The sequence below is a fragment of the Aaosphaeria arxii genome (genome assembly GCF_010015735.1).
Source record: "Aaosphaeria arxii CBS 175.79 unplaced genomic scaffold BU24scaffold_1, whole genome shotgun sequence".
Lineage (NCBI taxonomy): Eukaryota > Fungi > Ascomycota > Dothideomycetes > Pleosporales > Aaosphaeria > Aaosphaeria arxii.
In genome coordinates this window covers 439,436-463,453 of record NW_022983474.1, presented here as the reverse complement: position 1 = coordinate 463,453, position 24,018 = coordinate 439,436, and the positions used below count along the sequence as shown (strand labels likewise).

The window sequence follows — 24,018 nt, the reverse complement described above, 5'->3', positions numbered from 1 at the left end:
CCCCAAACCCTACAACTCAAATCATCCATGGAGTATGGAGAGGGAAGGTGGTTGATTGCGGCTATTTAACCCAATAAGGAAACCGTGATAGTCGGATAGTTTACCTAGTAATGATCAATCATATAGGTCGGGATTTCGCAGCTTTGGTCGACTGATGTTCTAGGGCTAACGCTAGAAGGGGCAGGTGTAGCTTACCTTGCCTAACTTGTTTGCTTTGCTTTGCTAGGATACGAGTACGAAGTGTCGAAGTTTCTTAATAGTTAAGAGTCGAGAGTGGTTTGCGGGGTAAGATTGGTGAGTTCTAGTAGCTCAGGTTAGGTACAGAGGGTTGGCAAGTCGGGCTGGCCACCTGCTAACTTCATGTATCTTCTATACCTAAAGTGTCTACTTAAGAATGTACTGTAGCCAGTAAACAATCTTAACTGTTTGCGATAAACCTTGCTAAGACACTGTTGTAGGCATAAAATACTAGCATGGGGCCAGCCCGACGTGCCAACCCTCTGTACCCAGGTAGCAAGCTAGTGAACGGGTCAGTGTGATAGCAGTCTACCTTTTTTACTTATAGCTACGGACGAAAGAAGGCACTGCGAGCGGCGTGATTGGAGGAGACGGATACGAGGACTTTGAGTGGATGCCGACTCTGGCCTTGAGCGGTGGGGTTATGGGCGGGATGAGACTTGTCGAGATGTGTAAGATAGAGCTTGGATTATTGATTAATGATTTAGAATCCGACATCGCTCCTGGGGTTCGTGTATGGATGTTGGATAGGAGTGGGTAACTAGAGAGGAAAGAGAGGTGTAGGGCGTGTTAGTTTAAAGCGTGGAGATGGTAAGTTGCAAGGAGTAGCTCTTTGTCATGAAGAACAGAGGTGCATATTTACTACTTGTTCTTGTACGATAGTTCCTTGTTGGCTATCTGTATCTGATCTGATGAGATCTCGCTGCCATGAGTATACATCGATTCATAATCATTCATTCCTCCATCCAGCCATCCCAAAACGCCTGCTACTCCATCCAATCGTCTGTGAAAGCTGTGGAGGGTAACTACAGCACTGTTCCGAAGCCGAAGGTCGTCTTGATGCTTCGGATGTAGTATTCACTCCAGTTGCCCTTGGTGGGCTCCTCCTGGCCGATGGGGACACCCTTCCACTCGACTCTCATCACGGTCACCGCGTCCACGTCGTTCTGGTCGAACCAGAGGGAGAGAGTCGAGAAGTGACCGGCAGGCCATTGTGCGAGACGCCACTTCTGCACAATGTGTGTAGGCTCCTCAAGCTCAGTGAACTCTCCCGAAACGTTTCCGCCGAACAACTCGAATTTGCCTCCAGGCTGAGCACCAGTAAATGTCTTGGGAGGAGCACGAGTGAACGCCGCTAGCCTTTGAGGATCGGTGAAGGTCTTGAAGAGTTCAGCGGCAGTGGTGCGGAACTCTGTTGAGTCGGTAATGGTGGTTGTGTTGACCAGCTTTCCTGAGCTAGCTTGTATTGCGCTTGATGAAGCAGTGGCCTCGGAAGACTTGTTGACCGAAGAGCTTGAGTAGACCTTGGGCGTGCTGAATCCACTGGACGGGTTGGTACCAGGGGCATGCTGAATGTCTTTTCCGTGCTCGGTGATCAGAGCCGGGCCTAGCTTGGCGAGGCTCTTTCGAAGCTGGGGGAGGATGTCGGAGCGGACGAGGTCCTTCACGGGTTGTTTGCTCTTCTCGTCTGAGTAAACATCTATCTCAAACTGCGAACGTAGGTCAGTAAATCACACACGACGAGAGCACATAAAGACATTGGGGTTGAAGGGAACATACGACATACTCGTCTTCCTCTGTGTCGTGGGCGACCTCTGGGACAACGATGGTGCCGCTGGCTTCTTCACCTTCTTTGTTCTTGCCTGGAGACGATGTCAGCCAGCTGAACGAATGCATAGAGAGATTGAGAATAATTTGGTTTCAATTGATTTGTACCTACCCGAGTATTCAAGCTTTAGCTTTACATCGAACAGAGTAATGACCTTGCCCTTGCGCTGGCTAACATCAACGTCGCCATCCATGCTGACAACCTTATCGATCTTCGCGGTAACACCATCCTTCTCGGCAGCTACTTGTGGCAGCTCAGTATCTAAGAAGTCCTTTGCCCACACTGAAACATCCTTGTTCACCCAATGCCAATTGTTCGGGTTGTGCAAAACCATCGTGAGCGATGAGTATGTATTCACCGAGGCGGAAAATTTTTCTGTTCACTGTTATCAGCAAGATGTTCCCTTTGAGAATGCGATGCAAGATATTGAGGTGAAGGATAGTCAGATCGATGGAGACTTTGCTCCGCAAGCTGATCCGCATGTAAAGAGTACAAGTCTTCTCGGCCTGGTGCCAGCTGGTGTATCATCATTGGAAAGGGAGGGGAAACATGTTGATAGAGAGTTCCGAACTTACCTATGGCAATGTGGCAGGATTCTACAGCTCTGTGAAGGTTAATGAAGGAGGTAGCGAAGAGTGCAGAGGGGAGATTGTGATTGAAGTAGTGGTGAGAAGAGAAGTTTCGAGAACTTGAAGAAGGTCTGCCGCCAAGACAATGGAGCTAGTCCCCATAACGGGCCGGGGTATCTCCGACGTCCCCTTTCCAATGTGCAAGATACCCACTTGTAGGAGTCCAATTACATGCCACCATGAATGCTTTACTTCAGAGCAAAAATGCCGTTCTTGGAAGCAGTGTAGCTAGGCCTTGCTACAGAATTAATAGGTTTATTTTCACTGTTATAAGATACGCTACTCTAAATTCTGTTCACACACTGCATATCCAGTCTTTGTTGTGTTACCTCGTGCCCCTCTTTGTTCCCCTTCGATAATCTAGAGGACACCTGGGTAGCTTCTTCGACACCTACAACTAATTCCAACACTTCCTTACTTTGATTTCGAAGCGTTATTTGTTTCCGAATTACTTTTTAGAGAATGCCATCATCTTCCTGCAATAACATAACCATACCGAAGGATGGTAAATATCACGTTGACCCATCAAACCCAATGCACATGGTGAGGTACTTGGAAGCGTGGTACCCACCTGGAGTATCAGAGAAAGACTTTCTATGGGGTGGCAACACCGCACAGCTAGCACTACTTGCAGACAATACTGTACTAAAGTACGCCTGGGACAGAGACGACGGTCGCGCGAAGAATTGTCTCGAAGTGGAACATTCAATTCTATCAGCACTTGGAGATCATGAAAGGATCATAAAGTACTTAGGGAAGCACGAGTACGGCCTTCGATTCAAGTTCGCAGCTAATGGAGATGTACGCCGGTACTTGACAAGTCGAAATCCTAGCGAAAGCTCAGAGCAGCTACGAAGGAAGTGGGCGAAGCAGGCCGCTGAAGCAGTAGCTTTTATCCACAGCGAAGGCGTTATCCATTGCGACATACATCCAAATAATTTCCTTCTTGACGAAAACCTTGACATTCAACTCTGCGATTTCGCTGGATCTGTATTCGGTCATCTAGATGGGGGCGCTATGGAAAGCATTCGATTTTTCCTGCCGAGGGATCCAATGACCACACCAGACATCAAGTCAGATTTATTTGCACTAGGGTCTACCATCTATTTCCTAATGTCTGATCGTGAGCCATATAGCAATCTGATAGAGGAAGAAGTGACAGCTCGATATTCAAGAATGGAATTTCCAGATATTCGAAGATACCCGTGCGGACGTGTTATTGAGGCCTGCTGGAAAGGCGACTACCGAAGTGCACAAGAAGTGGTAGAATCCATTCTTGCACTATCTGATTGAAAGAGCTCATACATTGGTTTACAGTAATTGAAGACCATTTTATTGCAATAAGACTCACATAACTACGTCATCGACGCAGCTAAGCCTGCAAGCTTCATGCCCAAGGCTACGTACATATCTGGTTGTTTAGATTTCGAACATCATCTGACACTAAGTTTCTAACCACCATGACAATTAGAGTAATCGAGTTTCGAGGAAACGGAAAGGCTCGAGATACATCCCGCTCTTATTGCCACCGCCCTGACGTGGGGCGGTGGGGACCAATGCCTCAATACCCGTGTGTCGGCCGAATCCGGGATGAGGAATCCGATGAATAGTAATCTATCAAACATTTAAACAACAACTGCATCTTTTGCCTATAGCAGCTTTTCAAAACATCACCATTGCAACCTTTGCTTATGAACAAATCAAAAATGACAGACGTAAAACCCCGCACAGACTTCACAGCCAAACGCCACTCAACAACCTACGACTACATCTCCCCATTGAACCTAGATCTCTCTGGCAAAAACGTCGTAGTGACAGGCACAGCCTGGGAAGACGGCGTCGGATACGCTACAGCGACCGCGTTCGCACGTGCAGGCGCGTCCGCGATAGCAGTCCTCGACCTACACGGTGTATCAGACGAGCTTGTCGCTAGACTGAAAGCCGCCGCAACGGAGGCTGGGCGTCCAGAGCCGGTCGTAGTGAGCTATAAAGTCGACATCTCGAATCCTGAACAAGTCCAGGATATGCATAGAGATGTGGTAGAGCGCTTCGGTGGGCGGATTGATGTTGTGGTCAATAATGCGGCGCACATGGAGCCGTATACGCCGTTCTTGGAGTCTGACCCCGATGTGTACTGGCGGACTTGGGAGGTGAACGTACATGGTCTCATCAACATGGCGAGGAGTTTCCTGCCGACACAGTTATCGTCTCGCGAGAATCACAATGCGCTGTGCACGATGATCAACGTAGCTTCGTCGGGCGCGCTGAGCGTTCGGACAGGAAGCAGCAGCTATCGAACTTCGAAACTCGCGGTTGTGAGGTGGACTGAGACATTGCAGCTCGAGCATGAGGATAGGGGGCTTCTGACGTTCAGTGTCAATCCTGGGGCAATTAAGACTAAGATCACAGCGGGCACGCCGGAACCAATTAGGAATAGGTTGCCGGATCGTCCAGATATCGCGGGTGATACGATTGTGTGGTTGGCTGCTGAGCGGAGAGAGTGGTTGGGTGGAAGGTATGTAAGCTGTCCATGGGACATGGAGGAGCTAATGAGTAGGAAGAAGGAGATTGTTGAGGGAGATAAACTGAAATTGAAGATGGGTTTCTAAGGTGCATCTAGCTATACAGTAACAACCGACATCACAGAAACATCTGATTTTCAAGTATTTCTTGCGCTCCTACAAAAAGGAAAGCACTAGAATGTCTCCATTAGATAAGTTTAACTGGTTACATATTTGATTCTACTTGCCTTGCAATAGCGCACTCCTTTGGAACCACTCAAGATCTAACAAAGATCCGTCGGAGCGACATTGGTGAGTAAGGAATATTAAAGATGTTGTCGTCGTTGTGAGGTATATTAAAGAGATCGGCTACTTTAGTAACCACCCAGTATCGATGGACTTCGATTGGCTTGTCTGCCCATTCTTCTCGTCTTTCCCTGGGACCATTGGGAGCATCTTGGATATGTTAACGCTGACAAGAGAATTCAAAAATTTGAAACTGGCCACTCACTTATGCGTGCTGTTTCACCGTATCTGCGATTCTTAAATGCAAGGACGATGGAAGCCATATCAAATGCTGCAAATCGACTGAAGCACTCACTCCCTATCTTGACCGCAAGATCTATCTCCTGGTCAGTCGTTCCTTTCTCCCCTGACCAGTTTCGACGCAACTCTATAACTCGTTCGGTCCATTTCTGACCACCTCTGGCGTCCTTGAACTCGGGATACAATTGAAAGAGTCCGGCCTGTATTAAGTGCTCTAGAGAGACTACGCAGGATCGATTTGTATGGTTTACTGCTCCTTGGGAGAGGAACTCGCCATGACAGAAGCCTTCTTGCCTGAGTCGGAACTTGAAAAACTCTTCGGTCGGATCTTCTTGTCCGGTATTCGATTCGCGTGCGTTGACCTTCGATTTGCACGCGTTGATTAACCAGGTATCTCGCGCAAATTGTCCCGGGGGAAATTTGTTTGTATCAACTACACATATCTTGATATCAGATGGACGGCATTTACGGTACTGGAGGCTCCAAAGTGCATATTGAATAGCGACGAGTAGGGAGCTAGTCCAGGATGTGAGATTATTGGATCTCTCCCTGCCAGAACATCTTTTAGTTAAATGTTGATATAGCAAACCTGCTGCTTCATGCCTTTCAAAAGCTAGAAGATCGATTCGGCTATACTTTTGTGGTCCAACAATGCTTGCTGTAGAAGCTACCACACTCTCGCCATCCCTTCCTGAGTTATCCTCATCGAACGTCCGGAACAAGTACTGAGGGACAGCTTGGAAGCTCTCGAAGCTCTGAGACTGTGCAAAAGAACTTATCGGTGGGTAGAATAGTGTTGGCCCGGCCGGTATTTTGCTCAGCACCCTAACCCAAAAATTGATCCAACTCCGCCGGTGTATATTTTCACCTGGATCTCTTTCCTCGGCTATTGCTCGAAAGATGTGGAAGAGCTCTGGGCATTCTGAACGGGATTCTTCAATTGGATAGAAGTACTCATCGCCACGGAGAATTCCAAAAGGGCTAGCAGCTTGCTTGTAGCACTCCTCGGCAGTTCTCCACAATATGCTTTGATCGTTGGTTCCAACAAGGATTTCTCGAATGATCTCTCTAATCTTGTCGTCAAAATGTAAAAGCAATTCCTCAACTGTGCTAGTCATGGCTTCGCTTCCGAGTGATTTGAGCCCCATGATAACAGAACGTGCTCTAGCTTCGTTGAGCGCATCGATAGTAGTATTCACACTTGAAGCAATGTTTGCAAGCTTCTTGACCTCCTCATCGAGCGAGCATATCGCCGTCATAGGGAGGGGTTGGAAGGACGCTACATTTCTAGCTGCAGATTTGATGTTTTCCGCCTGTGAGGTAATCGTGCTCGTGAGTTGAACAAGGTTTTTCATGGCGTTCTGGAGGGAGCCTAGTGAATGACTGCTTTTTGGCTGGAGGGGTTCCTGTCGGTGATCTTGTGGAGCGTCCCCGCCAAAGATAGATTGACCGATAGAAGTCGTGACACCCTTAATGTTGGTTTCCATCGCGGGCCTCGAGTTCGAAGTCGAAATACGCGAAAGATCTTGTGGAGCGTCCCCGCCAAAGATAGATTGACCGATAGAAGTCGCGATACCCTGAATGTTGGTTTCCATCGCGGGCCTCGAGTTTGAAGTTGAATCATGCGAAAGATCTCTCTGTCGGTGATCTTGTGGAGCGTCTCCGCCAAAGATAGAAGTCGCGATACCGTTAGTGTTGGTTTCCATCGCGGGCCTTGAGTTTGAAGTCGGAATATAGGAAAGATCTCTCTATGATATAGCTAAGATTCGAGCGGGGTTTGTGAACGTACGTGAGAAGAAAAAGCAACCTCAGCGCGTAATCTGTAGCACCTACAGACTACCCCGCTGACTTGGTCGCACGGATTTCGTGTCACCAGTATGCACCCAATCATTATCGAATATCAATCTCTTCCATGAAGGACCATACAGATAACGCATGCTTGTGAGGAGTGGAAGGAACGTAGGGGCATCTGCATTCCGAGAGGTTCAGGGCTACGTAGAATCGCATATCTGCATTAAATAGAGTGCCAACTGCAGTCTCACGACGCACTATATGTTTGAAGGGAAATATCAAAAATGAATGACAACTCTACCGGATTTATCAATTTGAAAGTTTAAGTACAAATGGGATATTGCGTTACGGGAGGATGTACGGTAGAAACATGTTCACTGCTTCACGGACTTTGTCTACTCTAGGAGAAGGTAGTGTAGGGTACTGAGGTATTGTGTTACCAATGACTTGCATCCTATATCAAGTATGCTGGAAATTACTTCTAGGCTGAGAGAAATTTATTATGTTCAACGGCTATCAACTAGCAGATATCCTCATTTGCACCTGTATAATCATAATAACCCACGTTCAGTTATGGGATTTCTATAAAAGTAAACTTTGTGCATCCGGGTAACGCCCTGCAGATCAACCCTGGATAAGCACAAATGAATGCCAATTTCCGTCCCCCGAGAGCCGGGCACCTTCATGTCTCACCCAATCTATCAGTCTATCACGCTGGCGAGCTAGCATTACTCTCCCGGGTATTCGCCTTCCCCATACTAGTAGTCCTACTCAAAGTCCTTGCAAAGCTGAAGAACCCTTGCTTCAAATCCAGTAATCCACCCTTCTTGTTCGGGTTCGGGTCCGCCTCGTCCATAGCGAACCAGCCTGTCTTCCTCTTCGTGAACTTCCACAGCTCCATACCTGCTACGAAGACGATGACTGCGCCGATTGAGAGTGCCCATTCCCAGGTGATTGGTTTCTGCTTGAAGACTTTGTCGTTGAAACCTGGGATATATACGCACGGGAAGACAATGACGGCACCGACTGCTACAGCGTAGAAGAGGAATTTGTTTCCGTAAAGGTCCTTGAACAATGGGAATTTAGAGGTGGAGTGGGGGTCGAGGCGGAACATGGAGCGGCGGATTGATTTGATTTCCCACGCGGAGATGAGAATCAGCCAAGTGAGTTCTGCGAAGACGGCGGCACGGGCACGGAACACGAGGTTGCAGTCTGGAGAGTAGGTGCGGTTGCACTCGTGACCGAGGTTGCCGTCGCCGACGCCGTAGACGACAATGACGAATGTCAGGAGGCAGAGTGAGCCCATGAGAATTCCGTACACGATCATATCGGTGATGATCTGCCAGCTGAAAACACCCTTCTTGGTGTCGTGAGGCGGGCGCTGCATAATGTTGAAAACAGCCTTTTCGAGACCAAGACCGAACGCTGGTGGACCGGAGGTGACCATGTTGATCCAGAGAATCTGAAGAGGTGAGAGAGGAAAGACTGAGTAGCCATCTTTATCCTTGAACGCGAGACCAAGAACCAACAGGACAACCTCGCCAACATTGGAGGTCAAAAGATGCAAGACGAACTTTTGGATATTATCGAACATGCGACGTCCTTCTTCGATAGCGTTGACGATAGAAGCAAAGTTGTCGTCGGTGAGCACGATGTCCGACGCTCCTTTCGCGACGTCTGAACCCGCCATACCCATGGCGATACCGACATCAGCAGCTTGCAAACTTGGTCCATCGTTGACACCATCACCCGTCATTGCAGCGTAGGCCTTGCGGCGATGGAGGGCATCTATCATTCTGGTCTTTGTGTGTGGTGCGCAACGAGCAATTACCAGAGGAAGCTCAGGCATGGCATCGATCTGTTCGTCGCTCATTGCGTCGAATTCAGCGGCAGTTTTGACAAGCGACTCCGCAACCTCTTTCGATAAGGTGCTGAAGTCTCGCGGAATAATACCGACTTCTTTTCCGATTGCTGTGGCAGTTCCGGGGTGATCTCCAGTCAGCATGTGTACCTTGATACCGGCGTTTGTACATTCCCTCACGGCATCTTTGGTCTCCAATCTCGGGGGATCATAAAGGCCTGTGAGACCAAGTAGCGTCAAGTTCGATTCGACCTTATCTCTTGGTGTATTGTCCTCAAATTGGCCGGGCCAAGTCTTCGTAGCAAGTGCCAGTACGCGAAGACCTTGATCTGCAAGAAGAGTCATTTGTTCATAGATAGACTCTTTTACAGCATCTGTCATTTGCTTTCGCTCGCCATCAACACCGACATCATCACAGAGGTCCAGGATTCGCTCCACTGCACCCTTTGTGAAGACCACAAGTTCGCCATCATTAGGGGACTTGTAGACCACGGACATCCGTTTGACGGTGGAGTCGAACGGATATTCCGAGATCTGAGACCAGCCATCGTCCTTTTCCAATGTCTTCTTGCCCTTGTCGAATCGGTATGCAAAGACCTGGAGGGCAACCTCTGTCGGATCACCCGTCGTCTGCCAATTCCCTTCTTGTTCGTTGTGGCGTACGGTGGCAAGATTGCAAAGTGCAGCGGTTTGTACCAGAGCCTCGAGAGGTGGTGTTAGCCCAGTAAACTCGGTCGTACCCTCGGGAAGCTTATCCTCAAAAGTAGCGGTGTTTTTCACATCCTTTTCGGACTTTGGGTGCTTGGAGGGCAGGTCAAATTTGAGGGCGGCACCAGAACGAAGTGTATCAAAGTGCTCCTCACGGGCCTGTTTCTCTGATTCCATTTCAGCTTTCGATTTGGCAGGTCCGATCGTGATCTCGCCCTGTTTGGGGTTCGAAGGATCTTCTGAATTGCTTATGCCGACGATACCAACGCCGGGTACCCAAGCTTTGCGAACCGTCATCAGACCTTGTGTAAGTGTACCTGTCTTATCGGAACAGATGTTGGTGATGCCGCCGAGGGCCTCTAAGGCGGAGAGCTTTCGGGTCAGCACTCGTCGTTTACGCATTTGCGTCATGCCAGTAACGAACGTGATCGTTAAGACAGCGATGAGGGATTCGGGAATAATGGCGATTCCTGTTGCATTGTCAGTTGGAGCAAACGGTGATTGAGGCTAATGAACATACCAGTGGAGATAGCATAGATGGCCACCTCGCTTGTTACATCGAACTTGTGAACACCAAAAACGATGATGGCTAACAGGATTGCGCATCCGAACAACGTATATGCAAGCTTACTGAGCTTGATCTGAAGAGGGGTTCCATGCGTAAGTCCCAAGAACTTGCCAATGGCATCCCATGTTCGAAGTGCTGCCCCCTTTGCAGGTTGCAGGGTGCCATGCTTCTTTCGAGACATGGAACGGTTCTCTTTTCGCTTCGTGCCCTGCATAGACTGCGCAATACGACCAATCTCCGTGTGCATGCCCGTGAAGACGCAGATGCCCCTACCTCTGCCCTTCGTAACGGTGGAAGAAGAGTATGCCATGTTGATGCGATCACCCACACCACACTCCAGCTCGTTTGTGGACGAGAAATCGGCGTCGTGAACCTTTGCGACTGGGATTGCTAAGGAGAGATTAGTGAACAGAATCGAAGGCAAGGCTGGAATATGAAATACCTTCTCCCGTCAAGATCTTCTCGTCACATTCCAAGTTCATGCATTCGAAGATCCGCAAATCAGCAGGAATTGTGTCTCCTGTCTTGATGACGATAACGTCACCGGGGACAACTTCAGCAGATGGTATTGAGTCTAGATTTCCAGATCGCAGTACAGTTGCCGTGGGTGAAGACAAAGCCCTGAGCGAATCCATTTTCTTCTCTGCTTGGAACTCTTGATAGAATCCAATGAGGACATTGCTAACGACAACAGCCGTAATAACACCGCCTTCAACGTAATCAGAAACTCCGAATGAAAGAGCTAGTGCAAGTAGCAAAACCTAGGTAGACAGGGTCAGATCAATAGTGAGATGCAGTTCAGCATACGACTTACCAAGACCATGGCATTGCTGATTTGTTTGAACAGAACTGCATACCATTTCACGCCACCTTCGCCTTCGAGTTTGTTTTCTCCATACTTTGATCTGAGCTCGGAAATCTGGTTCGGTCTCAGACCCTGATCGACGTCCACGCCGCCTAGTTGTGAGACTAGTTCTTCGATCGACGATTGGAATGGATGGCGGTCATATTGTTGCGAGGCGCCAGCTTTCTTGCTGGTACCCATATCGCTCGAGTACGAATTGGACTCAAAGGGATGTAGTCAGGTAAGTTTCAAAATTGTTAGGGAGGATGATATGGTTCAGTGATAGAAAGTGAATAGTGCCAGTCAGGCATTCGTTCAAAAAGAGAATGACAAGGAGCTATGGTTTAGTTTGACCGTTGATAGTGGGGAGCCCACTACTTATATAGACCCGCGAGGATTTGCTTGTCAAACAGAAAGCTTTCCTTTCGGGTGAATAATGTCATGGCAAGTAGAGACAAGCCTGCACATCGGGCACGGCACCATGTTGTGCCAAGGCTCGGCGGATCGAAAGGCACATGTTTCCTTGTAGAAGGTTTCAAAGAATTCAATCGTTTGCAGTCGGATAACTTCGCAACAATGACGTGACCGTTACACAACTGCAGATTGTCATGGTACATGTCAACAATATCTCAACAATTAGCTAGAGAAACGGGGTCATGGGGACTGAGAAATCGATTTCTGCAAATTATGATGTACCTGCTCACACCACCTCCGCTGCTCAGAGGCGATAGGGAACCAAGTGGGATGTCTTGGGAGAGGGGGTCCGAGCCAATCAAAACCGAGGCCAAGGGTTTCCGCCCTCAACCACCCTGCAGCCTCGCCTGAGGACCGGCTAGCGGCAAAGTGAACAGTTGCCAGAATGGCCTGAGTGGTCGAAATGGGTGGTACGTGATAGTCAAAGCAGTCTCGGCGCAGCGAACAGCTTACGTTTGATCATGGATTGCTGCATGGGATTCTGCGGGAATGGCTCACGTGGGCAACGGATAGCACGGCGCCAAGTTTGTGACGTACAAGACGATGCCAATGATACTCAACCAGCGGCTTCCTTTACCTTATTGGTCTCCGGAGGCTCATCGATGAATTGCGGCGGTGCGGCATCGTCAAGCATGAATCCAGGTACACTCGTTGATTCACCAATTCCTTCGAACTCGACCTCCTCGCCAAGGGCCTCTAGCTCTGCATCGAGCTCCGCCTCATCGACCTCTTCTGGAACATCGTAGCTGCGGCTGATGCTTTCCTGTATGTCATTCCCGATATCCATGAGATCTGCCATCTCATCTTGCATCTTCTCGATCTTGTCGATGTCCACTTTGCCGTACTGCTTTCTCAGCTCCTTGGTGGTCGTTTTCATGGCATCAACCGTGATCATCGTGTTCTTTAGATTATCCTGCATCATGCCGGCTTGCTCCATATTCCAGGATTGTTGCTGGAGCTGATCGCGCTGCGCCTCATACATCTTCCTCTGCTGTAAGACTTTGAGCGCCTTCTGCTTTATGGCGTTCTTTCCCGGTCCATCGCGCATCTTCGCCAGCCGTTGTTGGTATGTGGACAACTCCGCGTTGAGCTTTGCGAGCTTGACATCTAGACTCTCGACCCGGGTATCTAGCTTTGTTATTGTCAGCTTGACGGTGCCAGCGGTGTCACAAGGTTATGCAATCTTTGTTTACATTTGAGATAGCACCGCTCAGGGTCGGCTTGGGCGCCGTGGTCTTTGCCCCAAAGAGGCGATTCATGGCTGTATTTGTCGCAGGAAAATTTGTGTTTTTGTTAGGGTCAGTCGCTTGGGTTGAGAAAGAGGCTGGGAATATGGTGTCGGGGCATATGGTAGTTTGTTGAATGAGGAGAGAAGAGTCGTCGTCGGAAGTGTAGGATACGATACGATGCGTAGGCGGCCGCGATCTCGAAGTTCCCCTAGCGGGGTCCAGGGGAACGTCATCCAAGACAGTCACGTGCCAATGCCAACTGAACTTCAAGGTCATTTGCCTGCATCAGGCCTCGATTATTATTCAGAATGACTGTAAGGCACAACTTTAGAACAAAAGAAAACAATTGATAGGAAAGTCGTGTGATGCTTACTGTAAAACCTGCAAATGATATATCTCCATTCCCGATTTCTCAGCCTCATCCGCCGCTCGCTCGTTATTATTGGTGTCTCGTTGTGCTGCAGGTTCGTGTTGTCACTTACCGCCCACCCGCCCAAGTAATTCCCCCCCCACCAAACCAACTGACGACCGACAACAACTTGCTACTAGAACCATACAATCCCACTACTTCATCCCCTCCACCAGCTTTGTTCGCACTTCATTTTGTATTTGTAACGACACTTCACGACGCGCTCTTTCGTTGTTGCATGGATACTTCTTCAGTGCAGCCTTTCCCTCGTCTGCTCGCTGACTGCTACCTTTTCCGCTAGGTAGCTTGGCCCACTGTATCCTGTCTCCGCCCGCCCTGAGCTTCCCTCTTTACGCGCATGCGCATTGCTCCTGACGGGTGCAGATCCTGGACTCCATACTGACAAAAGGACACCGGTCTTCAGGTCCTCAGCCAGACGAATCTTCTCCCTCTCCTGATGAGACGATTTTCCGCCGCATTCTCCTTCGCGCAATCCTCCCACCTCGCTGGGGCCATTCTCGAGTCCCTCCTTTCCCGTTCCTCATTGACCCCGCCCCGGTAAGCTCAGACATAGGTCCCCACCATGTTTTGGCGATTTGGTGGATATGCACAGCTTTCGTCGCTGGACAGCATCTTGGACAAACCCGACGTGACCGTTGAGGAATTGTTGGATGAGTCGGACCTGATCCAGGAACTCAAGCAGCAGAACTCGAAACTCATCGAGTACCTCCGCGATGAGAATGTCCTAGAGCGATTGCTCCGATATGTCATTGCTCCCAAGGCTTCGGAACATGCGGACGATGTAGGTGGTGACGATAGCGGAGACAAGGCTAGAAGGACCTCAAGAGAGGGTTTCTTTGGAAACTTCACAGGAAGAGCCCGCTCCACATCCACAGCCAAATCAGATGCTGGCGATGGCGAAGAGAGTAAAGAAGAGAAACAGCGTATGAAGTATGCCTACGTCTCCTGCGAAATCCTCTCGTCCGAAGTATGGTCCATTTCCGAGGCGGTACTCGAAAACCAGGAAACACTACGCAATTTCTGGAATTATATCAAGCAGCCAGCACCTCTAGATCCCGTACAGGCAGGATATTTCACAAAGGTCAACGAATCCCTGCTCGACCGCAAGATGGAGGAGATGCTTGAGTTTTTCAAGTCCATCGACAACGTTGTTGCTGATATGCTTCAACACGTCGATTGCCCCATGATAATGGACCTACTGTTGAAGATTATCAGCTTAGAAAAGAGTGAGGGGGGCCAAGGAATTGTTGACGTAAGTCTAATTGCTATCTTGATGATTGTAGAAGGTGAAATTAATTTCCCATGATCAGTGGCTGCAATCCCAAAACCTCATGCCACAGCTTCTAGCAAACCTATCGCCAGAGCAGAGTTCTTCAACACAAACTTCTGCAGGCGACTTTATCAAAGCCATCATTACCATCTCCGCAAATGCCACCACGCAAGATCAGTCAGTCATTGGGCCAAACGAACTCACCCGGCAATTGGTGTCGGAGTCTTGCATCAAGACTTTAATTGAAGACATGCTGCGGGGTGGCAACCCCCTCACTGTTGGCGTGGGCATCATTATCGAGGTCATTCGAAAGAACAATTCGGATTATGACTTGGAAAACCAAGTCGGCCCGGTTCCTAAGAATTCGGATCCAATTTATCTTGGAACGCTTCTTCGCCAATTTGCAAAACACATTCCTCAGTTCATGGAATTGGTGCATGACCCAAATCAGACCATCGCCAATCAGGACGGCACAACTACCACCAGAAAGCGGGAGCTGAAGACAGCTTTCGGTGAGAAGATCGAGCCTCTTGGGTTTGATCGATTCAAGACTTGTGAATTGATGGCAGAGTTGCTACACTGCAGCAATATGGCATTGCTGAACGAGAGAGGCAGTGAAGCTGAAGTAAAGCGCAGAGATAATGAAAGAGAACAGCTAAAAGCTGAGGGTAAACTGACGTCAAGAACAAACACCCATGCTGGAGACTTCTCGACCAGTGTTGACAGTCATGGATTCCACCACGCCCGGGCACCATCGAGCGAGTCACCCGAAGAAGTGAAAAAGCTCGAGGTACAAAATAATTCCGAGGACGACTTTGAAAAGGTGACAGTGTCCGAGGCTGCCTCGGAAGATATTAAGGAAAAGGATCAGATTAGTGAGCCTTTGGAGAAATCACCCAAGATACTTCCTAAAGAAGCGTCCGAAAAATCCGAGGGCGATGGCGAGTTTGTTGATGAACCTCTGTCGCCGGCCAAGGATGCGGAAGCCCCTGACGCAGAATCTCCAGCTAAGCCTGCGGATGATGCCGAATCTCCCACTTCAGCCGGACTTTCTGCCAAGGTGGGAGGTCTCGATTTGGACAATGATACAGTGATGGGCGAGCGACATGACACAACGGAAGCTCCGCCAGTAGAAGCAGATTCGAAAGAACGCCCATCGCTCCTCACACAACAACTTAACAAAACCTCGAACCCAGAAACACTGGATCCACCTGAAGGCCTTTCTCCCCATGCAGAGGACAAGCCTGCACCGTTATTCTCTGGGAAGCCGAAGACCCTAGAGGCTGCTCCAGAGCCTCCATCTAACACATCCAAATTCACTGCCAGTGTTGCACCTAGCGAAGGATCTGAAATCACACCAATTGACGACGACGGTAGTGTGCGATCCATTCTTTTGGGCGGCACAGAAGGCCAGTATCCACCTCAGTATGAGGTCGACATTGATGGAACACCCGTTGTCGGCGATCTTTTGAAGATGATGTTCGTAGAAAACAAAGTAGTTCCTACAATCCTCGTAAGTTACTTCAATTCTAAAGATAACATTCGCTCATTGCCGGAAACAGGATTTCTTCTTCCGATTTCCCTGGAACAACTTCCTCCACAATGTTGTCTACGATGTTGTACAGCAAGTCTTCAATGGCCAGATGGACCGCGGCTTCAACCGCAGCCTAGCGATCGATCTTTTCGAAACAGGTCGGATCACTGACAGAATCATCGAAGGACAACAGGCCAGCGATGAGGCTCAGGCCAAGACACATATGCGTCTTGGTTACATGGGTCATCTCACACTTATAGCAGAAGAGGTACTAAAGTTCACAGAGCGACATCCAGCAGAACTTCTTTCCCAGTCGGTACTGGACAAAGTAATGAGTCAGGCCTGGATCGACTACGTCGAGCAGACACTGGCAGAAACGCGGGAACGAGACAACGCTATACTGGGTGGCGTTCGCCCCGACATGAGCGTAGGACCTCGCCAGGCTGTCCTGAACGCTGTCAATGCGGCTTCCGGCTTCACTAATGACAGCTCTTCGGGCCTTGCTGCAGCAGGACTGACTGGTGGTGGCACCATCGGACTGGACAGCATGGAACTAGCCAACACAGAAAGCTCAGGTGGCGGATACACCTTCGGTGGTGGCACACTACTTAGCGGCTTCACCAATTCGAGTGATGAGGAGGACGAAGAGATGGATGAGGGTGAGGTGGAGCGAGAGCGGCATACGCCCGTGAGTGATTCGGAACAAGTGGGTGAACTCTCATTTGAAGACGTCGAGATGGACTACCGATAATCTACCCGAACCCGACACTGCCATGTCTGCGCGTTGGTGCGTTTCATTTTCCATCACTCCCATTCTATGTTTTGGGCCTGTACAGTGTTTCCTCTCGTTTTCATTCCGCATACACACTTTAAAGACATGTTGTTCGGCCCGGTCAGGAAGACTATTTATACCACCCCAATTCTCTTCATTTACACATGCACTCCTGCCTCTGGAATGTATTACAGATCTGTAGCAATATGCAATCGGAAGCGGGGAGTGACGAATCTATCTCTCCTCTTCTGTTTCATATTCCTAATTGAAGATTATAGAATTGAATGGGTGGTATTTCTCGGGTCTTCCTTTCTCCTCTTGACAATTCTCTATTCCCAATTTCATTCTCACAACCCATTCCCCGAGCAGTCCATCTCCGGCTTATTCCCCCTTTCATTTTCGCTTCCCTAACATCCCGGCGCCGATCCTAATATGTATGCATCTGGATCGCCTTTTCATCTCTCTTATCATAATCTGCGTGCCCGCTCCCCCTCCGTCACCCAACGCGACAGCACAACCACCTCCACCTCCTCTCCCTACCCCTCACATGTCACTAACATGACCCTCTCAAGTCCGGTCTCCAAATGCCACCACCGCTCCAGATCCCCCCGTCGCGCGCCCGCCGCCAATTCGCCGCGCGCCTCGCCCAACGCAAACTCGAGTTCGAAGCCAGCCAGCAAGCCGACAACGCCGAAGACGGCGACGACTCGCTGTCGGACCCCAGCGCCCTGGCCAACCCCGACGACGACGAAAACGAGAAGCAGAAGGACGGAAGCAGGGCGAAGGAGCCGCACGAGCGGTTCACGGGCATCTTCGAGGGCATCGAGGACGATAGCAGTTCGAATGATGGGAGCGATGATCTGGATCCTGAGATGGAGAGGAGGGAGAGGGAGGGCGCGTTGGTTGCGTAGAGTGTGTGTTAGTCTGAATGGTAGGGGCATTGGTGTCGTTTTGTGGGGTAGAGTGTGAGGGGGTGTTTGTTTCTTGGAGGACTGGTTTAGGTAGGTCGGGTGATTGTGTTCTTGGTGCGTGTGTGCAGCTTGGAGGCTGGCATGGGGTGATGATGATATGGCAACTTTATGATGGGATGGACTGGATGGGTTTCGGCTGGGTAACTGCGAATGATACCTCTCTAATTGAATGTCATACGTTTACATATGTGCTTATTTGATCTGGGACGTACATATTTGATGTGTGCTCTCGGATGGTCTTGATTGAAACATTGTAGCTTCGCTACATCAATAGTCCCATGACTGAAGCTGAGAAGATTTTCGTACGATACCATTTGAAAGTTGTCTAGAAAAGGTCCAAGCTAATTGATCAAGTAAATGTCTAACAGATTTGCATGGAATAGTTTGTTTCCTAAGGACGAAGAAGTTGCTTTTGTAACTCCGCAATGATCTAGTACCCACCAGTTCCTACTTCACTCATCGGCTTGAACTCGACTGTCGTAGGCCTATCCGTGATACCTCTCCTCTTAGCTTCCTCCATGATTGCCATAGTAGCCGTGGCCCCTATCCTCGTCACTCCCAGTGACATAACATGCAACAAATCATCAAGTGTTCGCACTCCACCTGCCGCTTTGACCTGCACACCAGGTTTCCAATGTTCCCTCATCAACTTCAAATGGCGCACTGTCGCTCCCGCATACGTATACATTCCATTATCCTGCTTAACAAACCCGTATCCCGTAGACGTCTTGACAAACGCAACTCCAATCTCCGAACAGATCTCACATAGCTTTACAATGTGTCTCTCTTCCAGAAAATCGTTCTCAAAAATGACCTTCAGAATCGCGCCACGGCTAACAACCGCCTCATTAATTTGTCGTATCTCGTCACCGACGTATTCCCAATCCTCCCCTAGGGCCCTACCGATGTTGATGACCATGTCGATCTCGTCGCCGCCTTCCTCGACGGCACGGGTCGCTTCGAAGACTTTGACTTCTGTCGTGCTGTTGCCGTGGGGGAAGCCGATCACGGGACATACGAGGACTGAGGTTCCTTTCAGGGCGGATTTTGCGACGGGGATTAGGTAGGGTTTTATGCAGGCTGTGGCGACGTTGTAGTCCCTTGCGATGGAGAGACCCGCGAGGATGTCGGCGTCGGTCATGGTTGGGTGGAGGAGGGAGTGGTCGATCATCTTGGAGATGGAGTTGAGGGTGACGGTGATGGGGTTGTTTGAGGTTGCCATGATTGTCGGTGTAGTGAGTGGAAGCGTAGTTTGATTGTACTTCAATTCTATTTTGTAGCTGGTTTTAAGATTACTATGGTAGCCACTACGAATATATAAATACTCAAGTATGTTCGATAGGAATTATGTGTAGCAGCGTGATGACCTGCACGTTCTATGTTCCGGCGGACCAGAATTACCCAGCTTGGTTTAGCAAATCTTTGCCACCCATTGTCCTCGAAGTGTAATTGCTGTCAGTTCTCGACACTAGCAACTGGATCCGTCTTTGATAGGATATATTCACACGTAGGTCTGGGTGTCTGGATTTTCTATGTTTCTCAACAATCCCGACTGAAATTGCTGATACCGGCGGAGCTCGAGCGTCAAGGTGGGTACTATGGAAAACTTGAGTCAAGATTAGAAGATTGGAATCCGATGGAGACATCTTATCACAGGTTCCACCGGAGCAATGCAATGCACTTGTAGCTTGAACCGAGCAATGGGAAATGATATTTAATCCATGATGAACAATGCGAGTATGACGCTCGTTCCCACTTCGTTCCCTATTTTCACGACACACTCTTCTCATTGCCCACTACCACACCCAACAACAAACCAAACATTGCAAGAATGGGCATTGCCGATGACATCAACACCATCGCACGCTTCATAGCCTGCGAAGACATCCCCGGCCTGCAATCAATCAACCCAGTCGACTGCATCATCCTCTGCGTCTCCTCCGTTCTCCACAGCCCTGAGACCGTATTCAACATCATCCAAGCCCGCCCCTCAATCACAAAAACCCTAGTCCTCTGCGGCGGCATCGGCCACTCCACAGAGCCCATCTACGACGCCGTTGCACGACACCCGCGCTTCAGGGATATCGCAGCAGACGTCGGGGGCCTGCCAGAAGCACAAGTCCTGCACGTGATCTTCGAACGTTTCTATGCTTCGCAGTTTGCAGAGGATGACCCGGCTCCAACGATCTTGCTGGAAGACCGCTCGATCACCTGCGCGACCAATGCTACCGAGGCGAGGAAATTGCTCGAGGCGAACGGGTTGGGTGAAATCGAATCTATGGTGATTGTACAGGATCCGACGATGGTTCGCCGCACGGTGGAATGCTTCAAGAAGGCGTATGAGGGTGCGGCGCATGTCCCGAGATTCGAGGGGTGTCCGGTGTTTGTACCAGTCGTGGGTTCGGGTGCGGGAGGTGGGTTGGAGTTCAGTGCGCCGGTGGTTGCGAAGGAGGATATGTGGCCGATGGAGAGGTACTTGGAGTTGGTTATGGGGGAGATTCCGAGGATGAGAGATGATGGGAATGGGTATGGGCCGAAGGGGAAGGGGGTTATTCCTCATGTTGATATTCCTGTAGAAGTGGAGAAGGCGTACGGCAGGCTGTGCGATGCTATTCCCAACCGTAGATATAAGTCAATCTAGATGAGTAATGAACTTTATGTTGCAAGCCAATCAATCTTTCTGTAGTGTTGAAATATGCCAATAGTGGTATATTGTTACGGTTGGAAGATGGATAGCAATTGAGTTTTTGGGTATTGGATGCGCTCCTCGTGGTATTCTTATCTACTGACTTCGTGTCTATATGCATCTATAAAATGTATGTCAACTTAGATGCCGTATCCTATTTCCAACAATAATGAATCAATGGCATATACAAAACGCGTGAGTTACATATATGATCGAACCAAACCCCCTACCAACTTGTCACCTGCTTACATCTATCGAACCCGCCTCTTAGTTGTCGTTCTGGCTTCAACACTTTACCCTGAAGCACCGTGTACTTGATTATGTTTTCACAATCTTCTGGTCGCACTCGCGCTAACCATATGCACTGCGCAGCTTCACCATTACCCTCCTCCTCCTGAGCCTTATTCACATCCAGCACGACGTCTTTCTCCTTGTCATCCTGAACACTAAGACTCTCCAACGTATCCTCGATGCCGTTGACTTGGCCGTTCAGCCGCTTGGGTCTGTCGATCGCAGACGCTTTTCGGTAGATCATGACGTTCGCGGAGAACTTGTGTCCACCAACGTGGTTTATGAAGTATATCCCAACGCCACCTGGTCGTTCATCGTGAAGATCTCGATAGAGTCCTAGAGGCCGAAGGTGGCGCTCGAATTCTTTGCGGAGGAGTGGTGCCGATTGTCCGCATCGTGCGTCGCGAGTCTTGTGGCTGCAGAGGAGAATGAGGTACTTGTGAGGGCAGGGCCGGGATGTGAGGCCTGAGGATGGTGCTGGCGTTGCAGTTCCAGAAGGGACAGCGGAAGATGTTTCGGAGGAGGGTATTGATGCTTCTGATGCTGGCTCTCTGACAGTATCTAGCGGCGTAATGTTGGTGGGACCGGTATTGACGAAATCCGATATCAATGACGGCGTGTTCGCTTGAGTGACGTTGTCTATTATTTTGAAAGCGGGTAGTAGGAGGACTGATGTTGAGTGGTCAGAGTGGTCCGGAACTGGGATGTTGGAGGCGGACAGCATGAGTCTCTGTGGTCTTGTGGTCAGCAATGCGATCTATGGTCCTCGAGCAAAGGGATATACATACGCCATTCGTGGGTTTCACATCGCTCCGGTCAACTGCCTCCATAATGCTTCCCTTCTCGTCTACAACATCTCGAACCCAATCGGTCTTGCCTGTTGCGACGAGCAGATGTGTACTCCATCCCTTGATGTGACCATACAGCTCCTCTGTCTCATCAACCTCGAATTTCCTCGGATATTTCACCGTACAACTTGCGCAATCCGTCAGACAGTCCTCTCCATCGATTGTGGGGTCAGTCTTTTGGAATAGTTCCTCGGTCTTGCGCGCTGTTATGAATTCGCCGGGTTTCCTGTCGGTTGTGGGGAGGGAGATGGAGGAATTGGCCGGAGTCAGCCTGTAATAGAGGTTTTTGAGGGTGGCAGTCATCTTGTAACCTGTGGCCTTGGAGGGGAAATGCGAAGTTGGAGACATGACGGAGGTGGGCCCTCTGGGGAATTTTAAATCAAAAGATCTGATTAGATGATTGAGTAGCGGAATTAGCGCGCGTGGGTCCACAGTCGGAGGTTCGGTAGATGTGGTTAAACGCGGCCGGTTTTTGTTCTTCGATGATTCGTGCTGGTACTCGTAGTCAACCACCCACCTAGGCAGATGGGTACGTAACTATTTTGTTGGTGCTGGTCCGTCGTCCGGGTGAACTCTTTTCATGCCATCGGCTGTTGAAAGAACGAACAACGGCACTGAAGATTGCAATACGAGGCCGCCCCTCCGTTGCGTTTAAAGTTTACGATTACGACTACGGTACTTCGTCCAGCACACGCAGGAGCGATCCCACTGGGCTTATAAGGAGCCGTGGTCCCCAATACACCGCTCGGTCTTTCATTATATCCGAGCTGCTTTTCTCCGATCGCTTTCTAGGTTGCACGGTAACTATACACCTCCCTCCACATTACGCACTCATCCAACGATATTCGTCATCACCAACGTGAATATCCCCGCATTACGACCTGGCCTCTGAGAACCACCATCGCGGCCGGGGTTCTTGAATTAGTCAGCGGCTACTTATGTGTCCATCCTCGTTCAACCTGATGTGCCGATGAGGCTGAAGACGCTGAACGGGGCACCATTATGCGATGATCTCGATTTTGGCTCGAATCATCTTCTTGACATTGACGAAAAAGATTCAGCCTTTGAGGCTTTTCTCAGTGGAAACCGAGCGCTGTCACTGACCAGCGACTCATCTAATGTGATCAAATGGCGCCATGTTGAACTTCATCCTGGTCGACTTCGCACGGAACTGTCACCATATTTCCCCAATTCACTGTTGGACGGAAATACCTCAAACTTCTCATGTCCTGAAATAGGTCTCAAGTCTATGTCACAAAATTCCATGGTGCATGATGGCAGTACCTTTCTTGAAGCCACAAGCCTGATCGAGGAAGATTCGGTTTTCCTCGAACACTCATTCATTGTTCATGACAACCTGGTTTCCTCACAGATTGCTCTTGATGATGCTCAGATGAGTGCCAATGAGTCCCGGGAATCTCTGTCTTCTACGTCTTTCCTAACATCGTCTTTTAATACTGAAGCCAGCACGTCGCGCGAGGCAGAGAGTCAACTACCTACGCTTCAATTGCCGTCTTATCTGACTATTACATCGTTGGGGGAACTTCCAGATGCGCAGTACCTACGGTCGATCTATCCCCAAACCCCAACGCCAAATCTTTTATGTGCCTTGGTTGCTCCAATTGAAAAACGCCAAGTATCTGTCAAGAAGGGTCGATATGTGATGGATCTCTACGACCTCATAGTCGGCGACGATACCAGACCGAGTTTCAAAATTTCCTTCTGGTTTCGACCGATTCACGCAACAAGGCCGTCTAGGAATCTCGCACAGGATAAGTTGCGTAGTACTCTAGACGCTGTACGCACAGGCGATATGTTACTCATGAGATACATTGCTTTGAGCATCTATCGAAACGAAGTCTTTGGCCAATCATTGAATGCCAACATTAGCAAGGCAAGCACATTGGTAGAGCCACTTTCACGGCCCGATGGTACACCAATCTACAAGCACGTCTGTCCGATTGCAGTAGAAGAAAAGCTCCTTAATGTGAAAAAGTGGTCGAGGTCACGCATTGCAACTCACAACGAAGGATCGCAGAAAAGGAAAGCTACCTCGAGTATGAAAGATGCGAAGACGAAACGAAAATTACGGAGTCAGAGATCCACAGACACTTTGCCTCCAGATACTCTAGAGGCAGCGTAGTAGCACATGGTCTTTTATACGATCATGTATTGCTTTAGCATTGGCTACACGATTTATGGTGGGCCGTGTTTCATCA

At 49.4% G+C, this 24,018-nt stretch overlaps 12 protein-coding genes across 12 annotated transcripts; 6 read left to right on the top strand and 6 right to left on the bottom strand.

Moving 5' to 3' along the window:
• Window positions 1-806: 806 nt before the first annotated feature.
• On the bottom strand, window positions 807-2,501 carry BU24DRAFT_382457 (uncharacterized protein). The gene is made up of 3 exons (XM_033524770.1): window positions 1,958-2,501; window positions 1,798-1,880; window positions 807-1,727 (listed from the first exon to the last, which is right to left on the bottom strand). Exons 1-3 carry the CDS (start codon window positions 2,178-2,180, stop codon window positions 1,044-1,046), a joined length of 990 nt encoding a protein of 329 aa, XP_033388862.1. The 5' UTR covers window positions 2,181-2,501; the 3' UTR covers window positions 807-1,043.
• A 155-nt stretch (window positions 2,502-2,656) lies between these two features.
• On the top strand, window positions 2,657-3,935 carry BU24DRAFT_438079 (kinase-like protein). Its single transcript, XM_033530238.1, has one exon. It carries the CDS (start codon window positions 2,938-2,940, stop codon window positions 3,766-3,768), a length of 831 nt encoding a protein of 276 aa, XP_033388861.1. The 5' UTR covers window positions 2,657-2,937; the 3' UTR covers window positions 3,769-3,935.
• A 261-nt stretch (window positions 3,936-4,196) lies between these two features.
• Window positions 4,197-5,458, top strand: BU24DRAFT_416195 (NAD(P)-binding protein). The gene has a single exon (XM_033526389.1). It carries the CDS (start codon window positions 4,500-4,502, stop codon window positions 5,082-5,084), a length of 585 nt encoding a protein of 194 aa, XP_033388860.1. The 5' UTR covers window positions 4,197-4,499; the 3' UTR covers window positions 5,085-5,458.
• Window positions 5,346-7,459, bottom strand: BU24DRAFT_403624 (uncharacterized protein; the record flags this gene model as incomplete). The annotated part of the gene is made up of 3 exons (XM_033525587.1): window positions 5,346-5,413; window positions 5,488-7,235; window positions 7,356-7,459. 3 exons carry the CDS (start codon window positions 7,457-7,459, stop codon window positions 5,346-5,348), a joined length of 1,920 nt encoding a protein of 639 aa, XP_033388859.1.
• Window positions 7,460-7,881: 422 nt separating this feature from the next.
• On the bottom strand, window positions 7,882-11,581 carry BU24DRAFT_2316 (Na+-exporting ATPase). Its single transcript, XM_033522178.1, has 4 exons — window positions 11,265-11,581; window positions 10,893-11,211; window positions 10,403-10,840; window positions 7,882-10,352 (listed from the first exon to the last, which is right to left on the bottom strand). Exons 1-4 carry the CDS (start codon window positions 11,493-11,495, stop codon window positions 8,023-8,025), a joined length of 3,318 nt encoding a protein of 1,105 aa, XP_033388858.1. The 5' UTR covers window positions 11,496-11,581; the 3' UTR covers window positions 7,882-8,022.
• A 743-nt stretch (window positions 11,582-12,324) lies between these two features.
• BU24DRAFT_456586 (charged multivesicular body protein-like protein 5) lies at window positions 12,325-13,027 on the bottom strand (the record flags this gene model as incomplete). Its single annotated transcript, XM_033531456.1, has 2 exons — window positions 12,325-12,900; window positions 12,962-13,027. 2 exons carry the CDS (start codon window positions 13,025-13,027, stop codon window positions 12,325-12,327), a joined length of 642 nt encoding a protein of 213 aa, XP_033388857.1.
• An 821-nt stretch (window positions 13,028-13,848) lies between these two features.
• BU24DRAFT_2362 (extragenic suppressor of kinetochore protein 1) lies at window positions 13,849-17,196 on the top strand. The gene is made up of 3 exons (XM_033522235.1): window positions 13,849-14,679; window positions 14,738-16,210; window positions 16,260-17,196. The coding sequence occupies exons 1-3, from the start codon at window positions 13,990-13,992 to the stop codon at window positions 16,980-16,982; spliced, it is 2,886 nt and encodes a 961-aa protein (XP_033388856.1). The 5' UTR covers window positions 13,849-13,989; the 3' UTR covers window positions 16,983-17,196.
• A 391-nt stretch (window positions 17,197-17,587) lies between these two features.
• BU24DRAFT_403620 (uncharacterized protein) lies at window positions 17,588-17,914 on the top strand (the record flags this gene model as incomplete). The annotated part of the gene is made up of 1 exon (XM_033525586.1): window positions 17,588-17,914. The coding sequence occupies one exon, from the start codon at window positions 17,588-17,590 to the stop codon at window positions 17,912-17,914; it is 327 nt and encodes a 108-aa protein (XP_033388855.1).
• A 467-nt stretch (window positions 17,915-18,381) lies between these two features.
• BU24DRAFT_416192 (deoxyribose-phosphate aldolase) lies at window positions 18,382-19,308 on the bottom strand. Its single transcript, XM_033526388.1, has one exon. The coding sequence runs from the start codon at window positions 19,194-19,196 to the stop codon at window positions 18,405-18,407; it is 792 nt and encodes a 263-aa protein (XP_033388854.1). The 5' UTR covers window positions 19,197-19,308; the 3' UTR covers window positions 18,382-18,404.
• Window positions 19,309-19,498: 190 nt separating this feature from the next.
• BU24DRAFT_445722 (uncharacterized protein) lies at window positions 19,499-20,615 on the top strand (the record flags this gene model as incomplete). The annotated part of the gene is made up of 1 exon (XM_033530722.1): window positions 19,499-20,615. The coding sequence occupies exon 1, from the start codon at window positions 19,806-19,808 to the stop codon at window positions 20,613-20,615; it is 810 nt and encodes a 269-aa protein (XP_033388853.1). The 5' UTR covers window positions 19,499-19,805.
• A 112-nt stretch (window positions 20,616-20,727) lies between these two features.
• BU24DRAFT_416191 (uncharacterized protein) lies at window positions 20,728-22,465 on the bottom strand. Its single transcript, XM_033526387.1, has 2 exons — window positions 21,740-22,465; window positions 20,728-21,681 (listed from the first exon to the last, which is right to left on the bottom strand). Exons 1-2 carry the CDS (start codon window positions 22,145-22,147, stop codon window positions 20,887-20,889), a joined length of 1,203 nt encoding a protein of 400 aa, XP_033388852.1. The 5' UTR covers window positions 22,148-22,465; the 3' UTR covers window positions 20,728-20,886.
• Window positions 22,466-22,769: 304 nt separating this feature from the next.
• On the top strand, window positions 22,770-23,942 carry BU24DRAFT_403616 (uncharacterized protein; the record flags this gene model as incomplete). Its single annotated transcript, XM_033525585.1, has 1 exon — window positions 22,770-23,942. The coding sequence occupies one exon, from the start codon at window positions 22,770-22,772 to the stop codon at window positions 23,940-23,942; it is 1,173 nt and encodes a 390-aa protein (XP_033388851.1).
• Window positions 23,943-24,018: the final 76 nt, after the last annotated feature.